This window comes from Aulonocara sp. 'chitande type north' Nkhata Bay, linkage group LG3 (genome assembly GCF_057382095.1).
Source record: "Aulonocara sp. 'chitande type north' Nkhata Bay isolate Kocher_YH1m ecotype deep benthic linkage group LG3, A_spYH_male_GT1.1, whole genome shotgun sequence".
NCBI classification, from domain to species: Eukaryota; Metazoa; Chordata; class Actinopteri; order Cichliformes; family Cichlidae; genus Aulonocara; species Aulonocara sp. 'chitande type north' Nkhata Bay.
In genome coordinates this window covers 66,939,318-66,961,383 of record NC_141346.1, presented here as the reverse complement: position 1 = coordinate 66,961,383, position 22,066 = coordinate 66,939,318, and the positions used below count along the sequence as shown (strand labels likewise).

The 22,066-nt window shown below is 43.1% G+C and overlaps 2 protein-coding genes across 3 annotated transcripts; both read left to right on the top strand.

Moving 5' to 3' along the window:
• Positions 1–4,884: 4,884 nt before the first annotated feature.
• Positions 4,885–8,162, top strand: LOC147336694 (uncharacterized). Its single transcript, XM_086285614.1, has 4 exons — positions 4,885–5,010; positions 5,095–5,193; positions 5,352–5,450; positions 7,963–8,162. Exons 1-4 carry the CDS (start codon positions 4,922–4,924, stop codon positions 8,111–8,113), a joined length of 438 nt encoding a protein of 145 aa, XP_086141740.1. The 5' UTR covers positions 4,885–4,921; the 3' UTR covers positions 8,114–8,162.
• A 932-nt stretch (positions 8,163–9,094) lies between these two features.
• On the top strand, positions 9,095–21,834 carry LOC147336693 (protein NLRC3-like). 2 transcript variants are annotated; one of them, XM_086285547.1, is made up of 6 exons: positions 9,095–10,583; positions 10,703–12,521; positions 14,738–14,914; positions 16,662–16,835; positions 20,079–20,252; positions 20,928–21,834. In XM_086285547.1, the coding sequence occupies exons 1-6, from the start codon at positions 10,316–10,318 to the stop codon at positions 20,935–20,937; spliced, it is 2,622 nt and encodes an 873-aa protein (XP_086141673.1). In that variant the 5' UTR covers positions 9,095–10,315; the 3' UTR covers positions 20,938–21,834. The 2 variants fall into 2 exon arrangements, with proteins under 2 accessions (XP_086141673.1, XP_086141674.1); XM_086285548.1 differs by lacking the exons at positions 16,662–16,835; positions 20,079–20,252; positions 20,928–21,834 and having other exon boundaries at positions 10,700–12,521; positions 14,738–14,918.
• The last annotated feature ends 232 nt before the right edge of the window (positions 21,835–22,066 follow it).

Sequence of the window (22,066 nt, the reverse complement as noted above, 5' to 3'; positions counted from 1 at the left end):
TGGATCCCATAAACACAGCAATAACCATGAAGGGGAAATCCGGGAACACCAGACCAACGAGGTTCGAGAGGCTTTTGGGCAAAAAGGGGGACACGTTCCGGTTCCTTTTTCTGGAGGATACACAGATCGTTGTTTGAAATCGGGGCAGAATAATCCCCTGATCTGTGCCACGACTGAAGGGTTGTCTAACCCCTAAGGTTGAAGAATGAAGAGCAGAGGATCACCCAACTGGATGACACTGGTAGCTGCAGCAATAAAATAAAGGCTAAAAGCTCTTTGGACAGAGGTTCTAGTCTGAGTACGTCTGGAGGGTATAAGGTAGCACCAAATAAAGCTGTGGGAGAACTGGGGGGTGTCATCTGTACCTGCTATTGTTGGAATAATAGTTTTTCTTGCATCTGACCTGCGCAAACACAGAGGTCATCTCACATATGGTTCGCCCAACAGGGGGACAAAGGACCTCAGGAGTGAGAAGAGATGAACCCGGCAACACTGGATTACAGGGTGTTGGTGAGCTCATTATTCTAACGAGCTCAACAGGGGGAGTGTTAAGTTATAATATTATTTTATGCCATGTTATACCTCTAATTAAAGATTGTGAATTATTATGTAGTTTTAGTTTGCATTATTCTCCTGAATTAGAAGAAGCTGATAACTATTGCATTAGTTAAACTGATTTGCATTACATTAGACTGCTGATTTATTGTGGATGAATGATATTGTTTTATGATGTTATAAGAAATACTGTTTGCAGAAAGTCATCGCCTTATTTGTCTGATTAGAAGAGAACAGAACATGCTGGAGTTTTCTGCCCCATCTCAGCAGGAGCAGATAAACAGGGAGCCAAGGTCGTAGCTTAGGCGCCGTGTGAGAGAAAAGCATGTGAATGTTTAGGCTTTTATGATAAGGTGGGGGCACCAGAGGCTATAAGAGTTTGATCAATGCTCCACCATTTTGAGATCTGAGGCTGTCTGCATACAGTGTCCATCTCCCACACGTGTGACTATTAAAATCATCGTTTGACTCAACCCGGCCGGACCAGTGTTGTTATTGTGGTTTTTCCTCTTGTATCCATCCCCAATATTTGAACTCGTAACAGGCGCGATGTCCCGACGATCTATTGTGTAAGTGACTTGGAGCAGCAGAAGGTTAAACCGCATACACGCTTACAAACACAAATGATTTAAACATAGGCCAGGCCGAGGGCCTGGAATTCATTTTGCTTCTAACTGCATTTGAGCTGCCTAGTAACAAGTGACAGAAGAAGAGTCAAGAAATTGTAAGTCCCCAGGAATCATCTGGAAGGTGAAACAAATTGCCATGTATGGAAGAATGTGACAGAAAGAGGAACGTCTCTGTCTGTTTTTATGCTGATAGGGTGATGGTGTATATCTGACCCTGGGTGTGTTTAATAAAATTAAAAGTGTTGCTCACACACATAAAGAACATTGAGATTAAGTAAATTAAGGTTAAGTAAAGATTAAGTAAAGTTAATATAAAGGACAGAGCCCAGAACATGATATTTTGAACCAACTTTGAATAATTAAGGGAACAATAGATGAACACAGTAGATTATTGAGGTGTAGCAGAGAGAGGCGTTTTGTTTTCTATCCTTTACAGGAGAAGATTTCAGGACCACAGCGACCACATTGGTGGCGAGAATCCCGGAAGCCCCAGACCGAACGGAACCAACCAGAGAAAGGGGAACCAAAAGAAGCACAGAGAACCATAGTTCCAGAAAATGTGTTGTTTAGGAGATTAAAAGCTCGTTAGACACAGGTTAAATGTGAGCATAAAAGTAATGAAGAGTAATGAGAGGGACTTTAGGAATAGTTGTAGGATTTCTATGTTATGTAAATTGCCCAAACACACTGTTCAGGCCGGATATGCTCAACCTGTTAAAGGGGTTTTAAAAATGAAACTCTGTAGAGGATGTTTCCAAAGATTGACAAAATAATCTAGGACCTTTTACCAGAAAAGCTAATTGTATCTGTTTGGAGTTTACAGTGAGCACTGAGGAAGTCAGGAGTGGGTTTAAACTGGGATTCTGGGTAAAAAAGGGGGTGTAGGAAGTAGATTTAGGACATTTCACATTTCACAGGTGCTGTCTTAGAGCTTGATTTATTTGTTGTGGATAGAAGTAATTATGACGGAATAATAAGGAAACATTGAAAACATACAACCCGTTGAGGGGACCGATAGGGTTGGGCAATTGAAAAGTTTCATTTTGTTTAGCATAATCTCTTTTGTTATATTTTAGCCTTTTAACATGCAGGTAAACTTAATGGGATAAATTAGGAATTATGTCGTGTTTCTTAGGAAACATGAAAAGGGGGAGAACTGTCACGTAATTATTATATTCTTAGTGCTTATTTTCTGATTATATTGTTTTATGTACTTTAATAATGAATGTTTGTAAAGCAAGGCCACTTTTGACTCACAAACTAAGTGCTCAGCCAGACTGAAAAACAGGAAGTTAGTGTAGAAATATACAAGCATATTAATAAATACGGGAAGCCAGACAGAAAAGATGAACTTGTGCCGTATAAGGAGTTGTTGAAACTGTGTGACGTGTAAAGTACCAAAATAACACCTATATGAGACACATTTTTAGATTCTAATGTTAGAGATCCTGCAACTGCCATTGGGCCCATCTGATCTCATCCGGAAGATGATTGAATAAAGAATTATGAATGTTTTGAGTGTTTTGAGTTGGGTTTTCGCTGTTCTATCATGGGGATCAAAGAATCGGGTTTTAATACCAGTCCACTGCTCCCACCTGTGGCCAAGTGCCATAGCCTACTACTAGATGAACTTGTGACACACATCTGCAGCAGAGGCTGAGTGGCTGCTCTTACACCTGGAGCATCCAAATCGACCCACAAACACGTTGAAAGTTGCAAAGCCATCAATGTGGATTGTCCAGACTGAGAGACCTCTGACCTCTGACCCCTCCCCAAACCCTCAAACCCTCCTACCCACGTCGACATACAAACTCTGTGTGGCTTCACGTGTTTTGTTGATGTTTACATGATCGAAATAACTTGAACACAAACACAAACAAACAAAGAGGAAGACCGCACCGGAAGGAAAAAACTACAAGTCCCAGCATCCTCTGTGTTTAGGGAGCAGTAGGAAAAGTGAAAGCCTCCATTCAGAGCAGCAGGAGGAAGAAGGTGGAGCTGAGGCAGGTGAGTGTTAACATGAATATGTTTCTTCTTATGACATAAAATAATTCCACGCTGTTCGTGTCTGTGGGTGAAATGTGAGGCCGGTCGGCTCCTCTGAGCGCTGGTTTCCTGTAAGTAGAGAGGAAGTGAGTTTAGCTGAGCCTCCGTTTAGTGTGAGAGAGCAGGAGGAGAGTGAGAGCTGTGCTGAGGCAGGGTGAGTGTTAACACCGCTCTGACATTACTGTGTCTCTGTGGCGGGAACAACAGGCTCCGTCAGTGGAGGCAAAAATAATCAGACTTTGGTTTTTCAAAGGAAACAACTTTATGTCGGAAGTTCCCGCACGCTCATTGGATAACGATGTGTCAATCTCGAGCTATTAGCCAATGAGCGTGCGGATTCACAGAAAGACCCGCCTTTATCACTGGACTTTAAAAACTACAATGGCGACAGAAACTCCGTGAGTGGAGTTCAGGGTGACGTTATGAAACTGTGACGTTTGAGCCACTTCCTGTTCTCAGTCCCAGCGTCCTGATCAAGAAGAAAAAATTCTTCTCAGCACCTGCCCCCTTATCTGCAATCTAATTATTCTTACAAGAGGGCGCCAACAACCCAAAAGTCCCTCTAACATGTATCTTTATGTAACAATGCAAAACTAAACAACAAATCAGGATAATCAGCAATATACAGCACTACTAAATGTCAATGAAGATTTTTCCTTCCACATTTAGCCCAAATTACTTTCATGTTCTTCATATTGATTTATCCTTTTAAGTATGTAACACATTGTAAACAGGCTGGATTTCTTTAAGTTAAACTTAAAGAAATCCAGACGCTTTTCTTGGACTGTTGGTTTCAGTGTTGAGTCTCATTCACACACTCCCTCAGACTCTTCACACACACTGATTTGCTGACATAAACACACTCCTGTGTGCTTTCTTGGCTTCACACACACACACTGAGGACCATCTACAGACTGTGAGCTCCGTCTTCTTTGTCTTTGGAGCCGAACTCTGACAAAGTTAGGAACAAAACTTTCTCCAGCGTGTGAACTTTCCTCCTAGACTCAGTCTGAGCAGTCAGACCACATATTTCTAAAGCAGCACATAAAGGTGTGGCTCACACACACACAGGTGAAGGAAACAGCTGCAGTATTAAAAACTGCTTCACTGTCTACAAATATATGAACTGAATGTTTCTTTCAGGCTGTAAAAACCTTATTTATCCTCCATTACAGTCCTGCATTCAGAGCATTACTTCTGTTATATTAGTACATGTATTTTATTCTGATGAACACATGAAACTCTGAGCTGGATTGAATCCATTGGATCAGAGTCCAGGACTCAGACTAAACACACTGAATGTGTCCTGAGCTCGGCCGCTGTTCCACAGTAACTGCTGTCAGAGTCACTGTTACTGAGTTAGCTTAGCTAGCAGAGCAGCTAGCAGTTAGAGTATGAACTCTGTAAGCAGTCAGCTCGGTCCTGGACATGGTTACTGACATAAAGCTGCTCTCTGCAGCCATGTTTGACCTGCTGCTTTGTAGGACTACAGTAATGGAGGATTTGGAGGCTGAACTGGGCTCTGTGACACTTTTTGTAGTGAACTGATGAAAGCTGCGTCTCAGATGGATGTTAGTCCAACACATCAGACACGACCTCTGCAGCTCTCAGTTGATGTGCACATGAATGATTTGTGTTTCCTCTGCAGGTGAAGGTAGAAAGTGTGTGTGAGCTGATGTGAATTGAGCAGCATGGATCAGTGTGAGGACAGAGAGGAGGGAGTCCCTCCCTCTAAAAGCACTCTGTGTGGGGAACATGAGAGCCAGACCAAAGCTCAGAGGTGAGATGACCATCTCTAACTGTCCATGACTCTTCTCCATGTCACAGCTCAGCACTCACATCACTGCTCCATCATTATTCACAGGAACCAGCCTGGACCTCCACCCAGAAGTGTGTCCTCTAAGAGCAAACGGGTGAAGCATTTCTTTCGTAATTTAGGGCGAAAAAAGTCATCTGACGAAAAGTAAGTTCATATCAGTATTAAAATGTTTGAAATTTTAATCAGCTTTTTACTATTTAACGATTTAAATAATATACTATTTACATACTTTGTTTATACTTTTTATGTAATGTATTGCACACATTGGATGTGACACATGTTTCATGTTCACTTACTTTTAGCGTCAATGAGAAACCATCCAGCTCTGTGTCCTTAAAGAGTGACCGGTCCAATCATCGAGGCATTGATTTTAAATCCCAGCCTGTGTCTGCTGCAGAGAGGTGAGCTGTTAGTAGAGCTGGGCGATATGAGATTTTTTTCATATCACGATATGTTTTTTTCATTTCAGGCGATAATGATATCTATCACTATATAAGCCAAATAACTATATTTGTAAGATTTAAATGTGCCGTTGCTCACAAGTAAAATGTGAAATAACCAGCAGCTTGTTTTTATTTAAATATTTATTTCCCATAATAAGTTCAACAGGGTAGATGTACTTAAGGAACATGAGACTTTTTCAGATAAATAAAGGCAAATATTGCAAACTACACAAAAGGCAGCCGCTAAAGCGTTTAAGTTTCAAAATAGAACAAACAAAACAGACTATTAAATTGTCAATTCCACTTAGAAACAAAATGTTAATTCTAAAAATAAATCTTAGTTTGTTTTACAGAAGAACAGACAAAACTGACTAACTTTTGTCAATATCAAATAAACTGAGAACTAAAAGGAAATTCTCAATCTCTCCTTGTTGTATAGCTTAGCTTTTCAAACAGTTTTAACAGTTACTTTAGTCTGACAAAAGCCGAATGACGAATTAGCGCTTCCAGTCAGAGACTGAGGCTATGTCCACACGTACACGGGTATTTTTGAAAACGGAAATTTTCCGTTTTCGTTTTAAAAAATAATCCCATCCACACATAAAGGCAGAAATGAAGGAAAACGCTGCTATGAACATGCCAAAGCAGCAGGTGGAGCTAGATTCCTAACCGTGCAGAAATGTTGGCCAATCAGAAGTCTAGAAGCCTCGGTGGGAAAAAGTAAACAAAGCTGGGGCATAGAAGCAGAACCGAGTCGTATGTGTGGAGGGACAGTAACTGTGTGTATATGTAAGCATTTAAACACTGCAGAGAGTAGAATTAACAGTAACAGTATTGTAGAAATTCATTTCACCGCAGGTGACCCAGGAGTTTTTTTTTTTTTTTGTTTGTTTGTTTTTTTCTCTCTTCCCCCCCTTCTCACCGTCTCTTCTCCCCTTTGGTTTTCTTTTTTTCTCTCCCTCTTTCTTTCATTCTTTCCCCCTGTCCTATCCCACAGTCATGTCTGTCCCGTTTGTAGCAACTGAAAATAAAACAAATTCATAATTATAATAAAGGTCAATCAAATGGACCAATATGGCAAGGCCATGATGATCCACTTGGTAAAATAAATCCGCTTGGCATCTTTCTTGGCCTTAAGACAACAATTCTGATGGCTATAGATCCAAACGGGACAAAAAAAAAGAAATTCATTTCACCGAAACAATAACGTGGCGCACAGTGTGACGCATGCACCAGTTTATTGTATTTCCAGACTTGCTTTCGGCACAATTTACAGTGCACGCTACTCTGTTTTTTGTCAGACTTGAAATAGCCGAAATACCTTCACACTATGGAACTTCTATGGCTCTTCCGTTCGACAATCTCTCCGGCATTGGAACCATCATCTGTTTTCTCTTCGGTCACGCTCGGTTGATTTTTCTAGTCGGCACACTCATTTCCTCCATTACGCGCTGGCTCCATTATCCGCTGGCTGCTTCCCAAACAAACACACGTGCGGCTTGGCACTTGTGCTGTACGTAACAAGTCACGCGACGTGACGCTGCGGCTGTGATTGGTTCGGCTCTGCGCTACTTAATTTGGATTGGCTGACCTTTTTTTTTTTTTTTTAAGAGGACAAGAGCGGCGAGGTCTATCGCGATAGCTTAATTTCTCTATCGAGTAAAAGTTATATCGCGATACATATCGTTATCGTTCTATCGCCCAGCTCTAGCTGTTAGTAACAAAAACTCTCTGATTTAAATGATTTTGATGTTTCCTGGTTTCTAAAATGCATCTCTGTAGCAGAGCAGTGTCTCCAAGGACACACAGGCTCAGCTGTAACTGTCAGTTTATCTGGTTTTAAGACACATTTGGACTCAATTGGCTGTTTTTAACTATGTATTTTAATCAGAGGTGTAAATCTAGACCTCACACATCTGGATCGTAAACTATGATAGAAACAGCTGCTAGCAGTGGGTAGTTTGACTTTGATACGCTGCTCTAGAAAGCAAACAAAGGTTTGTGCAGCTCCTCTTCAGAAAAGTGTTCAGAGAGCAGCTGCTGTATTAGACAAAGGCTCGTCGTGTGAGCCCAGATGTGTGTAACAGCTGGATGAAGGAGAACCATCACAGTCACGTCTCCATCCCGCCTTTATTAATGAACTTCCTGTTGCTTGCAGATGACAGGAACACAAAGTGTTTGTGCCACGTGATGCTGCAGGATTTGTTAACGTGTCCATGATGGTAACATCTCCTCGTCTAACTGCAAACACATGAGCGCTCCTAACGGCAGCTATCACAGCCACACAGGCAGACTGTGTCTCACTGTTGCATTCAGGGACATTTGTTTTCCTGTAAAAAGCTGAACTCTAATCTAAGAGGACTGTTACTGACAGGAAACAGCTGCATTATCTGCAGTCTGTGTGACCACAGCTGCTTCAATCACTTTATCAGAGAATTGATCATTGAATAAAACATGTTTGTGTCTGCAGAGGTCAGAGGTCACAGTCTGCAGGATCCAGCTGTCCGTCTGTGAGGAGTGATGGGTCCAAAGGTTATCCTCCAGACTTCAGTGCTGAACCTGGACCAACGAGGTCAGAGAACTGTGATGACTCCTTTACATTTTTGTGTTTTCCTGGATAAATATGACCAAAGATTCATTAAAAAGATAAAAAGCTTAGACTTTGTCCTGTAGCGCTGTGTGGCAGGCAGGATTGGACCCAAACACAACAGGATGAAGTCAAAGAGGCAGCTTTATTTCAGCTGTGAACATGCAAACAGCAGAAATAAGGAAACATAACTGTAGGTTTGCAGTGAATGAAGCCTCAGCTCGACGCTCCACTTTGTCCCTCTTTTCCTTCTCCAAACAGCCACATCAGGAGTCTCTGATGGAGTTTTAAAATATTTAATTACAAATGTCCAAAGATGGGTTCAGGATACCTGAATCCACAGTTATTAAAGCTAAAATAGTTCACAGGGTTTGGACTTTGTTAGGTGACGAGAGAACATCAAAGTGTTTTTTATCTTTAAACAGTATTTTTATCACTTCAGTTGCTCTCACAGCCCTGTTTGTTATTTTACCAGAGCTCTTATGTTTCACTCAGTGCTCCCACCAAACCCCTTGGAGGACACATTAGTGTGATTTAGATTTCATTGGTGCAAACACCAGTCACACAAGCTAACCCATGGAGGCAGCAGCAGCCTTTGTGTTTGGTAAAGTCTGCTGGCTTAAACTAAGAGAGTTTAGTTTGTTAGCACAAAGAGCTGTCAGCTAAAGCCCCGAATGCACTTTGAATACAGACGAACTGAGAAAAACACTTTAAATACAGCAAACAGTCAAACTGACAACATCTTGTTCTGCTGGTCATCCACAGCAGTACATTTAGCATTCATGCTAGCAGCAGGCTATGACTGTCCACTGAGCACCAACACAGGTAGGAGTGAGCAGTGATGAAGCAGGACTGTGGGCAAGTTTGAGCTGCAATCCTATTGGCTTCTCAGTTGCTCCAAAGAAAAGGGGAAAAATTCTTGGTGTTGTGAAGATGTGAGTTGGTCTTGTTGTCGTGGGGCTGGAAGGATGCTGGCAGTGAGAGGCTTTTCATACAGCGTTCAGTAACAGAAGAAAGCCACTGCACATGAAACAAGGTGCTCGTAGTGTTTGTTTACTGTGTTTGTGCCACAATGTCAGATCAGTTGTAGATTCACATGCAGACTTGTCCAGTGAAACCAGTGCAAGTACTGCAGTACAGAGCAAAGACTAAGCAAGCCAGGAGAGCTCTCCAACTTTCTGAAAGTATCAGGATATTTGAGTGATAAGAAAAAGTGGATCGTGCAACAATGTCCCTCAGCACACAAAACAATCAAAGCAGAATAAATATAATGTTTTAGATCAAACACTTACAGGGACCTGAAGAGAGAGAACCAACAAAATGTCATGGCTAACAGAGGAACTCAAGCACAGACTGAGTTCTGACAATCAAAAAGGTGACAGTTTATTTGCCAAAGGGGTGAACCACAGTGCTCTATATGTGTACAGTGAGTTGGGGAGGGGGTCCAGGGCTCCAGGGAAAAGAGGGAAGGGAGTCCACACTCACTCCTCTTCAGTCACTCTTGTCCTGCTCTCCACTCACACAGCCACACACGGGAGTCACAGGTAAGTGTCTGTAACCAGGTCCGGGGAAATATATACTCAAAGTATACACAAAGTTAACCCAACTGTCGAATTTAGAGAGAGATTTCTTAGCAAGGAGCTGAGATCATGAACACAGGAGGGTCAATGTCCCAGCGACAAACTGCTCCATGCCGCAGCGTTAAATGGTTACCGGTAAGCCCAGGTGAATCACCAACAGGTGGTGTAATCATCATAACTGTGTGGACCAAGAGCGAGAGGCCATTACAAGCTCCACCCAGGCAGGCAAAACCATAGCAGGAGAGAGCAAAACATAAAACCTGAAAAGCCATCATGAGCCAGCCAGAGAGACACAGAGTTCATACTAGAAGAGAAACCTGCTCATCTTCATCATGTTTGTTTAAATAGAGAAAATCAGAAGTCTCTGTGTGTCAGACCACGGCTCTACACGGACACTTCTAAGCTGCTTCAGAGTGAACTGACCCAGATAATCTGCACACAGCGGCTGTAAAACAGTGAAAGTCATAACTGTCTCTCTGATGGAAAGCTTTTATTGTGAAGTCAGGAAGTCTGCAGGAAGTGTTGAGTTTGTATTCATCACTCAGTGTTTAATGAGACAGGCAGACAGGAAGAGCAGCTCATTAGTGTTGATGAAATCAAAGGAACTGTGAGGAACTGCAGTTTGGTCACATCTGGATGTTTTTCACTGACAGTAAATGTTTTTAGTGATAAAGAAATGTGTTCACAGAGAGAGGAAGAGGAGTGGTGTTTGTGAGAAGGAGCAGCTGTCCTTCTGTGCTTTGTGTCAGGATGTCCTGAAGGATCCAGTCTCTACCAGCTGTGGACACTGGTTCTGCAGACAGTGCATCTCCTCATACTGGGACCAGTCTGCTTCATCAGGAGACTCCTCCTGTCCCCAGTGTGGAGAAAGATCCAGAAGCAGAGCTGGACTGCAGACAGCCAGTCAGAGCAGCTGTGTACAAAGTAAGACTGAACATCTGTCTGCTGATGGACTCATTTCTGAAAACTGGACTTCTTGTGTTGTTCAGACATTGAAGAGTTTTCTTTCTCTTTAGTCTCATTGTTTTTCTTTCTTTCAGCAGATGTTGGTCTGCAGGAGGTTTTAGATGAACATAAGATCAGTCTGAGGAGGAGATGTGAACGTGTGACTGAAGGAAGTGATGAAACAGGAAGTAGAACCCTCCTCAACACCATCTACACTGAGCTCTACATCACAGAGGGACAGAGTGAAGAGGTTCATACCCAACATGAGGTGAGGCAGCTGGAGACAGCTTCCAAGATGGATGCCCTCCATGACACTCCAATCAGGTGCCAGGACATCTTTAAAGCCTTACCTGACCAACAGAGACCCATCAGAGTGGTTCTGACCAACGGCGTGGCTGGTGTTGGAAAAACCTTCTCAGTGCAGAAGTTCACTCTGGACTGGGCAGAGGGCTTGGAGAACCAACATGTCAGTGTGGTGGTTCTGCTTTCATTCAGGGAGCTGAACCTGATCAGAGAGGAGCAGTACAGTCTTCTGGAGCTGCTCCATGTTTTCCATCCAACATTACAGAAGGTCACAGCAGAGAAGCTGGCTGTCTCTCAGCTTTTGTTCATCTTTGACGGCCTGGATGAAAGCAGACTTTCATTGGATTTCACCAACAGGAAGCTGCTGTCTGATGTCACACAGAAGTCATCAGTCAGCCAGCTGCTGACAAACCTCATCCAGGGGAATCTGCTTCCCTCAGCTCTCGTCTGGATAACTTCCCGACCCGCAGCAACCAATCAGATCCCTCCTACATGTGTTGACAGGCTAACAGAAGTACGAGGCTTCACTGACGCCCAGAAGGAGGAGTACTTCAGGAGGAGATTCAGTGATGAAGAGCTGTCCAGCAGAATCATCTCCCACATGAAGACATCCAGGAGCCTCCACATCATGTGTAGTATCCCAGTCTTCTGCTGGATCACTGCTACAGTTCTGGAGCACATGTTGACTACAGAGCAGAGAGGAGAGCTGCCCAAGACCCTGACTGACATGTACTCACACTTCCTGCTGGTTCAGACAAAGAGGAAGAAGAACAAGTACCATGAGGGACATGAGACGAGTCCACAGGAGCTGACGGAGGCTGACAGGGAAGTTCTTCTGAAGCTGGGGAGGCTGGCGTTTAAACATCTGGCAAAAGGAAACATCATGTTCTACCAAGAAGACCTGAAGCAGTGTGGTCTGGATGTGACAGAGGCCTCGGTGTACTCAGGAGTTTGTACAGAGATCTTCAAAAGAGAGTGTGTGATCTTCCAGAAACCAGTCTACTGCTTTGTTCATCTGAGCATTCAGGAGTTTCTGGCTGCTGTCTACATGTTCCACTGTCACACCAACAGGAAGACAAAGGTGCTGAAGAACTTCCTTAAACCAAAATATGTGACCCACATGTGTGTTTTTGATAACAAAGATCTCCAATCACTTGATTTATTTCTGAGGAGAGCCATGGAGAAATCCCTCCAGAGTAAAAATGGCCACCTGGACCTGTTTGTTCGCTTCCTTCATGGCCTCTGTCTGGAGTCCAACCAGAGACTCTTAGTAGGTCTGCTGGGTCAGACAGAGATCAGTCCAGGAACCATCCAGAGAGTCATCAACAACCTGAAGAAGATGAACAGTGATGAAATCTCTCCTGACAGAAGCATCAACATCTTCCACTGTCTGATGGAGATGAACCACCTCTCATTATTTCAGGAGATCCAAGAGTTCCTGAAGTCAGAGAACAGATCAGAGAAGGAACTCTCTGAGATCCAGTGCTCAGCTCTGGCCTTCATGCTGCAGATGTCAGAGGAGGTTCTGGATGACTTGGATCTGCAGAAGTACAACACATCAGAGCAGGGACGACAGAGACTGATTCCAGCTGTGAGGAACTGCAGAAAGGCTGGGTGAGTCCAGATGTGATCATTAACATCATTGATCAGTGTAGGTTAGTAGTTTAATGTTGAAAATAAAATCAGATTGTAACCACAAAGTGTTTGTGTCCGTACGCTGCAACCTTCCACACCATTCCTTTATTGTACAGACTCAGCAGCAGCTCCATGGATCCCAAATCCAAGAGTGGAGAACAGATTTGAAGTGTGTCACATCCATGCAGTCACAGCTGTTTCCACCATGTTTCCACTGATATTAATCCTGTTCAATGACACGTTTCATATCAGTGAATATGTTCTTTAGGACGTCCACTGACATGTTTAAGTGTCCTGCTGGAAATCACTCAAATCATCCATGAAATCCATGAAAAATCCTTTTAGTGTTTCTAACTTCACCCTCTGTCCTCTCTCTCTCTCCATCCTCCTCACTGCTTCTTTCACTGATAATCAGTGTTGGGGAGTAACGGAATACATGTACCGCCGTTACGTATTTAAAATACAAAATATGAGTAACTGTATTCCGTTACAGTTACCGTTTAAAAAGGTGGTATTCAGAATACAGTTACTTTGTTGAAATAAATGGATTACACTGCGGTACTTTCCTGTTTCATTTTGTCGCGGGTCAGGACTGTTTGGGTTTTGTTTGACAGCTACGTTCTGTTGTTCCAGGCGGCAGCGTTACGGTTGCCATGGTTACAGGGCGACGCTCTCTCTCTCTCTCTGCGACTGTGTGTTTCCTGGGTGAGAGAGCGACTTTTCGTTGTTGTTGTTGTTGTGCTAAGCTAACAGGCAGAATGCTACAAGCATAGCTCTAAAGAATGTAGCATCATGGGCAGTGTAGTCCGTGCTGCAGGGAGAATGGACTGCCATACACGTTATGGGTCTATGAGCGCGAGGAGGGAGAAAAAGGAGAGTGGAAAGGTAGGAGTTGTCGTCGAGGAAAAACAGGAGCTGGAAGCATGTAAATATAATAATAACCACTTCAGCCAAGAAGAGAGCCTGACGAGCCCAGTTGTAAGTAAGTTATTAAGACTCGACTGTACACCGTGTTCGTGTTTTCCTCCGAAAACAATAAGTTCCGTTGGAGCAGCCTTTCAACGCCTCTCTCTGTCTCTCGCAAGAAAAGTTGACCCACACAACAAAGTAAAGCTATTTTTTGGCTATGAGCCGACAGGGACCCCGCTGTATTAGTCAGAGGTCCCTTTACTACAGTTCGGAGTCGCGGACCTTCAGTAATAGTAATAAATCACACAGCAATAATACATTCACGTTGTTGTAAAAAGCATGATAATATATTAAGTAATCCAAAGTATTCAGAATACGTTACTGTCATTGAGTAACGTAACGGAATACGTTACAGAATACATTTTGGGGCATGTATTCTGTATTCTGTAATGGAATACATTTTAAAAGTAACCTTCCCAACACTGCTGATAATCACACAAACATCGTATTCAGCTACAAAATAACACAATAATATCATCTGATGATCATTATTATAAGAGCAGGATCCATATTTGATATCAGAGTAACACACTGCTTGGTTATGTGCAGTCATCATCAGTGACTGTGGGTCAAACAGAAGCTCTCTGATTGGTTGCTGACCTTGGTCACCTGTCCACTCTCACCTGTTTGTGTTTGCTCTCTCTTTGCTGTCTCCATCCTCTCTCTCCTTTCTCTCCCTCTCTGTCTTTGTACGTCACTCAGGTCCAATGGAAACAGTGACATTTACAAACCAATCAAAGACAAACTGATCCATGTCAGGTTATAACAATATTCAAAGTGAATACAGGCTGCTGCTGGACACAGACAGGTAACATCATTTTGACTTGCTGTCACCTGGATCTGGACTCATAAACACTGAAGCCCTGAACAGGAATACAAATCATTTTCTGCCAACTAGCGACACACCAGCAGATAATGGCTCAGAAAGCTAAAATGAGCCAATCATTTCTGTGTTTAGTTCCCCTGAAATCAGATCTGATATCAGCAGCTCTGAGTTCATTCATCATTATTGTCCAGTGATGAGATTTCTGCTCCGTTTGGTAACAGTCAGCAGGTTTTTCCTGCGTGTGGACGTGAACAGTCGTACCTGACAGCAGGTAGCAAACAGAGCAGATTCATCAGATTATGACCTCACTCTGTTTTGTCTTCATATACATTCAGTCTGTGTTTATAATGCAGATTTTCTGCTTTTATAATAACACATTTTATATTTTCTATCATCACAGACTGACTCAGTGTTGGCTCTCAGAGTCTCACTGTGAAGTTGTGGCCTCAGCTCTGAAGTCCATCCCCTCCCATCTGACAGAGCTGGACATGAGTTACAACCTCAACCTGCAGGATTCAGCAGTGAAGCTTCTGTGTGCTGGACTGGAGAGTCCAAACTGTCGACTGGAGACTCTGAGGTGAGTTCACTGACTGCGGCTGTTGTTGTTTTTCTATATTTCAGGTCTTTGATTGATGTTTGAAACTTTCTTTAGTTCCTAAATGTTCAGGATGTGTCTGAAGACAAATGTGAAGAAGTTTGAGTGCTTTCAGAAATGTTGTGTCTTTCCAAACGACTGAACAACAGTTTTTCCTTTTGGCTCCAAACAGAAGTGACAGACTTGAGCAGGGTTCATTTAAAGGCTGACAGAAGTGGAGTGGTGACGGGGAGATGTTTGACAGGACAGTGTTTCAGCCTCCACAGGTTCATGTTGTGCTCCATCAGTCAGTGAAGATGAAGTCAGTGCTGATGAGGCTGTAGAGTGTGTGAGGGATGTGAATGAGGATGATGAAGATCTGATGATAGCAGATAAAAACAGGCTGCAGAGACTTTGAGCCATACAGGGAACACAGTGTGTGTACAGAACAGCTGAAATCATTATGGAGGCCTCACTGGAATATGGAAGCATCACAGTACAGCTTCAGTGAAGCATTAAAGTCTCTGATATGAGATGAGAAATGAAGCAGCCAGAGCTTTTTCATGAGTGGAAATCCACTGTGACTGTGAGCTGCTGCTACAGCCTCCAGATTAGCCAGCAGCTCATCCTGCTCAACATTTTCTCACCAACTTTAATGGAAGTGTGATGTTTTCAGCTGGAGTGATGGTCAGGGTGGCCTCCCTCTCCTCTTCTTCTCCTCTTCCTCTTTCATTTGTAAAGCCACTTCTGCTGCTTTCATTCATTTGGAAGTCCTGTAGCTGAGTTTGGGAGAGACTAACAGCCTCGGCAGCAGGGGGGAGAAAGGCTGTAACATCACCACTTTACTCTGTTCTACCTGTCACATCATTTTATCAGGAAACAAATATGCTCATGTTTTTACTATGTTTGTCTTGAAGATGTAAGAAGATAACATGGTGCTTTTTATTATTGTGTTGGTTTGTTTCCTGTCTCTTGGATGGAGCCCAGCTGTGCGTGGCCCCTGGGCCTGTGGTCAGAGTGTGTGCTGGATAATCCGGCCCAGGATGAGGCCAAACTGACATGGGATGAAATGTCTGTCACATAATTGAGCTTAGTGTAGTTTCATTTCTGCACAATTTAAAAACAACCAAAACTTTGTTCTGTCTTTTCTATGTTATACTGTAGACTTTCTTTGATACTGTGTCCAAAAGGAGCAGCTTTTACTTTGAAGCTCAGGCGTCTCTGTTTCTTTTTTTCCTCTTCAGGTTGGATGATGGAAGCAAATGAGTGTGTGATGTTCTTTCAGTGTTGCACTTTGTAGACGGTCCCTGAGCACTGGCCTCACAGCCAGCTGCACATAGAGACCAGTGTTGTTAGTCCAGGTCAGAAGATGACTTGTTGGAATGAAAATGAGCTTGTCTGCTTTAATAATGTGACTGGAAAAAGGTGTTGGACTTCAAATATGTCCATTTCTTTCACACTTCACCTTTAAAAGTGAAGCCTTGTGGTTCCTGGAAGGAAAAACACGACTTTTTCAAGTCTTTGTCCTGTTTTTATGAGAAATGTACGACTTTAATGTGAAACATTCAGAGTTTTTTCTCTTGTTGTGTTTGTTTGAAGCTGCTTCCTGTTGGCTTCAGCTGTTTGGAGTTTCCATTTTCTAAACTTCTACATTCTGAACCTTCTTCAGCTCTGAACAGATGATGAAACACTGAATGATTTCAAGCTCACACTTTGTCTAATAAACTTACATCTTTCATTCTTTATACAGATTGAGGGACTGTGGTTTGTCAGAGATCAGTTGTGATTATCTGGCAGCAGCACTGAAGTCCAACCCCTCCCATCTGAGACAGCTGGACCTGAGCTGGAACAAGCTGCAGGATCCAGGAGTGAAGCATCTGTGTGGTTTCCTGGAGAGTCCAGGATGTGGACTTGAAACTCTGAGGTCAGTCAGCATGTTTTAGTTGTGCTGAGATGAATATGATGTGAAAGTTGTGCTGACACTAAACTGCAGACATCAGGCTGATATTATACTGATCCACACTGAGGATCTTCATGGTAAAGTCTGTTTTCTTCTTCTCTGGTTTAGTCCATTGACTGCAGCAGAACAATGTTCACATTTCAAACCTTCAAAGAAGAAGAAAAATCCTCCACTGGATAATTCACTGTGAAACTCTCAAACTCTTCATTCCACCTTAAAGTCTGTCTGACACTGAAATCCAAAGCAAAATGTGCGTTTGCTTTACAGACAGCAGTCCAACACAAACATACACACATCATCCAAAACACAGTCCAACATCCAAATCTCCTCCACTGCCAGCATGAATGATGGGAAAGAGAAGGAGGAACACTCTGACATTCAGGGTTAGAATGAGTTTCATGAAGCAGACTGTGAAGATCAAAGCTGCATTAGAAATCTTACATGAATGAATGAGTGGACAGAAGTGGACAGAGATCATCTGAAGCACTTCAAAGGCTTTAAATCAGCACATTTCTCTTTATTCTTTATCAACTCTGTTAGTTTCTCTCAGTTTTCTGTGGAATGAAGCTAACAGCAGGCTAATAAGATGCTGACCAATAGGTTTCTATTAAAGGTTGTAATTTGTATATGAAAAAGTGCTTTGGCTCAGCAGGGATCAGCTTACAGGTAGAATACAGCTGCTGGATGGGATTAGCATGTCATAGCTATCTACCAAACTGCTAACTGGGGGATTTCAGGCCATCTATGGATCATTGTTGCTAACTGTTTATTCAGCTTAGGCTCACAGGGCTATAGCCTGTGCCCTAGCTGTCATAGGGTAAGAGGCGTGGTCCACCTACACAGGTGAGCAGTCCATCACAGGGCCAACAGAGAGAGACAGAGAAGCACTCTCTCACATCCACACCTACAGCCAATTTAGAAGCACCAATGAACCTAAGCAGCATTTCATTGGACTGTGGGAGAACATCCAACCTCCACAGAAAGGCCAACAAACTTCAACCTACAACCTTCTTGCTTTAAGGCACTAGTGCTAACCACTTTTCCCCATTTCAGCCCAAATCCTGCATCTTCCTGTTTCTGACTCCAGGCCAGCTCCACTAACACTTTCTCATCAGACACTGCCACCTAGTGGAGGAAGTCTTAGTTCCATTTGAAGCTTCAGATTACAGTTAGTTCCTTTACAAAGAGGTGGTGGTGGTGGGGCCACAGCACCATCATCACTGAGTGCCATAGGACACTTAACCTTTGTTTCCATATGCTGGGAACTTCTTGTTGTTCCAAGGAGGACTGGAAAATGTGTGAAAATCTCCCAGTCAGTTCCTCACAGCACACTTCAATCATTTCCCTCCCACAGCATCAGGACCAGGGCTTTTTCTCTCTTTGGTCCCACTAAGAGATTTCCACACAAACACCTCATCAGTGGGACTCTCAGAGCTACCAGCCCTTTGCTACAATCACAAAGCTGTTCATTGAAATCAATGATATCAAGTAGAGGTACAACGGATCACGGTTGATCCGAAATCCGAACCTATCCCACTCCACGGTTCAGTACGCACGTGGTCCGAAGATACAAAAAAGAAAAAAAAGTATGTGTATGGTGCGCGTGGTCAGTTTGTCAAGCTGTAGTTATGGTCAGCGCTAGCGGTTCAAGTGGCGGAGCAGAGGAGTTTGTGGCATTTAAGCAGCTCTTTGCTGCCCAATCCGACTGGGCTAAAGCTATTACAAAAGCTATTGGGGTGTTTAGCTGCAGACGGGAGGCCGTATTCCGTTGAAAAAAAAAAAACGGGTTTAAACTGTGATGAACGTGCTTTAGCCACGCTATGATATCTCGTTGCGCGTCCACTTCAGTGTGACAATATCGTTCCAAGCATGTATGAGCAGGAGAAGTTTAAAGTTATGGCTGAACTGTCCCAGGCATCTTCTGTTGCTCTAACTACAAATGGGTGGACCTCCAGGGCAACGGAAAGCCACGTGACCGTGACCGCTCATTATATCACAGCGGAGTGGTAGATTCAAAGCTCTGTACTGCCCATTACATTAGATTAGATGAAACTTTATTTATCCCTTGGGTGAGTTCAAACTGAAATTCAGTTTCCAGTAGCACAGCACCGGCAGAATGTGAGCAGAAATATACCATATATACACATATATAAATACAGAGAATACAAAATGGATAAATAGAATAAATAGGAATAATAATACAAGGGAACGGCACATTTTAAGTATTGTGAGTCTATTACACCGTTGGATATTAACAAAAACTATTGCCCAGTGAAAAGGCCCTACACCTTAATTGTTCCTCCCTCCTTTGTCCCTGTTTCCACTCCCTCTCCCCTCCAACGAGGAGTTAAACAGTTTAATGGTGTGTGGGACTTTTTAAGTCTGCTGGTCCGTGACTTTGGATAAAGCAACCTGTCACTGAACAGACTCCTCTGGTTGTTTATGGCAGTGTGCAGAGGATGCAGAAGCTGCCCAGCATGGTCCATAATGTCCATATTGCACCGTGATTTGTATTTATATAAGTGCATGAAATGAGTCTTCAGTTGAATGTTTTTTAATAGACAAAAAATACTTAAATAAGTAAATGGAGAGTCGAATTTTTATCTTTTTTTTCTATTTTTGCTGATCCGAAAAATGATCCGATCCGTGTCTTAAAACCGTGATCCGATCCGAACCATGAGATTTTTGATCCGTTGCACCACTAATATCAAGTGATCTAAGTGAGAACATGAGCCTTTAAAAAGTCCCAGTGGGTGCAGTCAAAGCAGTCCCTCAGTCCCAGTATAGAGTCTTTGGTCCAGACTGGAACAACTGTGTGCCCAGTTTGAGCTCTCTTCAGTCCTGTGACCTGACAGACCCAGAGGGGCCATCACATCACATGTAGAAGCTCCCCTAATGGAGCCACAACACATGTCCAATACTTAGTCTGTCTTGTTGGACCAACTGGAAGAAATGATTCAAGGACTTAGTCACAGAACAGAGATTCAAATCTCCAAAATCCAACTGGCTGCATCAGGACATATAGTCTGAAACTCTGCACAGTTTCCTGTTTGAAGCTGCTTCCTGTTGGCTTCAGCTGTTTGGAGTTTCCATTTTCTAAACTTCTACATTCTGAACCTTCTTCAGCTCTGAACAGATGATGAAACACTGAATGATTTCAAGCTCACACTTTGTCTAATAAACTTACATCTTTCATTCTTTATACAGATTGAGGGACTGTGGTTTGTCAGAGATCAGCTGTGATTATCTGGCAGCAGCACTGAAGTCCAACCCCTCCCATCTGAGACAGCTGGAGCTGACCCTCAATGACCTGAAGGATCCAGATGTGAAGCAGCTGTCTGATCTTAAGAAGAGTCCAGACTACAGACTGGAGACTCTGAGGTCAGTAGAGTGATGGAGTGAGTGGGTGGTGCTGTCAGCAGTATTGTACTAAACACAGTCAGTATGAAACAAAGATCCAGTGTTTCCTGTAAAGCTGCAGCTTCTCAGTGAAGCTGTGAGAGGAGAATGGTGACAGGCTTCAGGATTGGACACAAACACTTCCTGTTTCTCACCTTTATGGTCACCATAGTAACGGCTGACATGCTCTGATCAAACGCTGTCAACATCCAATCAGCTCTCTGAACAAAGCAGCACGCAGACCAATGACTGCATTCATTTCCAAGTTTAAAGCAGTGAAGAACACAGTCTGTAGGTGAGGAAGAATTTAGTGAGAGCAGATGTTTGGATGGAATTCCTCCAGTTAACAGCTGGAACCGTCCATCTGGATTGTTGGGCTTGTTGTTGGGGTTCCTACAGAGCTCAGAGTGGACACACCAAGGTTCTTCTAATGAATGAAAGTCCAAACTCAAACTAGGAGGGAAAAACATTTTCATCAACTTCAATAAAAATCCAAAGATTAGAAAAAGTGAAGCAACAATGAGTCCTAGTACAGTCCCAGCACTGAAGTCCCTGCTGCTCTTTATACTGGATGTGCTGCATCACTGACTGACAGCTGATGAAGAGTCTCTGGAAACACTCGTTTATCTCCTCTGCTCTTCCTTCTTCTCTCTGCAGGTGGAGGTGATGATGGTAAACAGGACGGTGTGTGTGCTGAGAGAGGAGGAGCTGTGTCCTGATGATCCAGAGAGGTTGAAGCAGCAGCAGCTTGTGTGTAGAGACGCTCTGACTGGGCCATGTTACTGGGAGGTGGAGAGGAGAGCTTCATCCAGCAGTGACTGACAGAGGAATGAGAAGAAGTGCAGATGACTGTCAGTGCTGCAGAGTGAACTGCTCTGAGAACAGCTCCACTGTCAGACACAATGTAGAGTCCAGCATCATCCCTGTGTGTCCCTCTGGATCTGACAGAGGATCATCAGTGTATCTGGACTGCTCTGCTGCTGCTCTGTCCTTCTACAGTCTCTGCACAGTCTCTGTCTGACTCTGGCTTCAGACCCTCCTGGATCAAACTCACCTGGAAAGACTTTCAAACATCACTCAATAGATTTGAATACAGAATATATTTGATATATACTGTAGATGTACTGTAGAGTTGCAGTTTGTCACTTGTAAATACAGTCTGTGAGCAGCTGTGAGCTGAAAGATCTTTCTAGAAACAGGAAATGTTTTCACTCTTCTGTTGCTTTTTCATATATTTCCACAACATTAATATTGATCCCACCTGTCTCACCTGTTTCATGCTTTTATACATAATAACAGGACACGTGTGATCTGAGCGCTGCTGTGGTTGCTGTGCTGCACGTCTTCATTTAGATAACAGAGACATCTAGTGGTTCAGAGGGAGAACTGCAGGAGGTGGAGCTGTGTTTTAGCATGGAAAACTTTTTATCTTTTAGGCGCAGATACAAATATGACAAGTATCAGTGTGAGATACAAAAGGTCACATCAGTCAGCAGAGGGAACAGTGATCACACAGCAATGTAAGAATAGAAACATAACAGTGAATCTGGACATGTATACAGATGGAAGCAAACAAACAGGATGTAACACTACATTAAAGCCACAAATGGGAAGAAAACAAAGCCAAAGGAAAATATATTTGATCTCAGGAATCCAAATCAGATGCTTTAGAGCATATATGATGTTACTGATAGTGAACTTTATTTTAGTAGAGTTTCCAACCATCCTGTAAAAAACAGAATCGTCTCGTATTCAGAGAAAATATTACGCGTTTCGTGTTGAGCTGAGAAGGAACA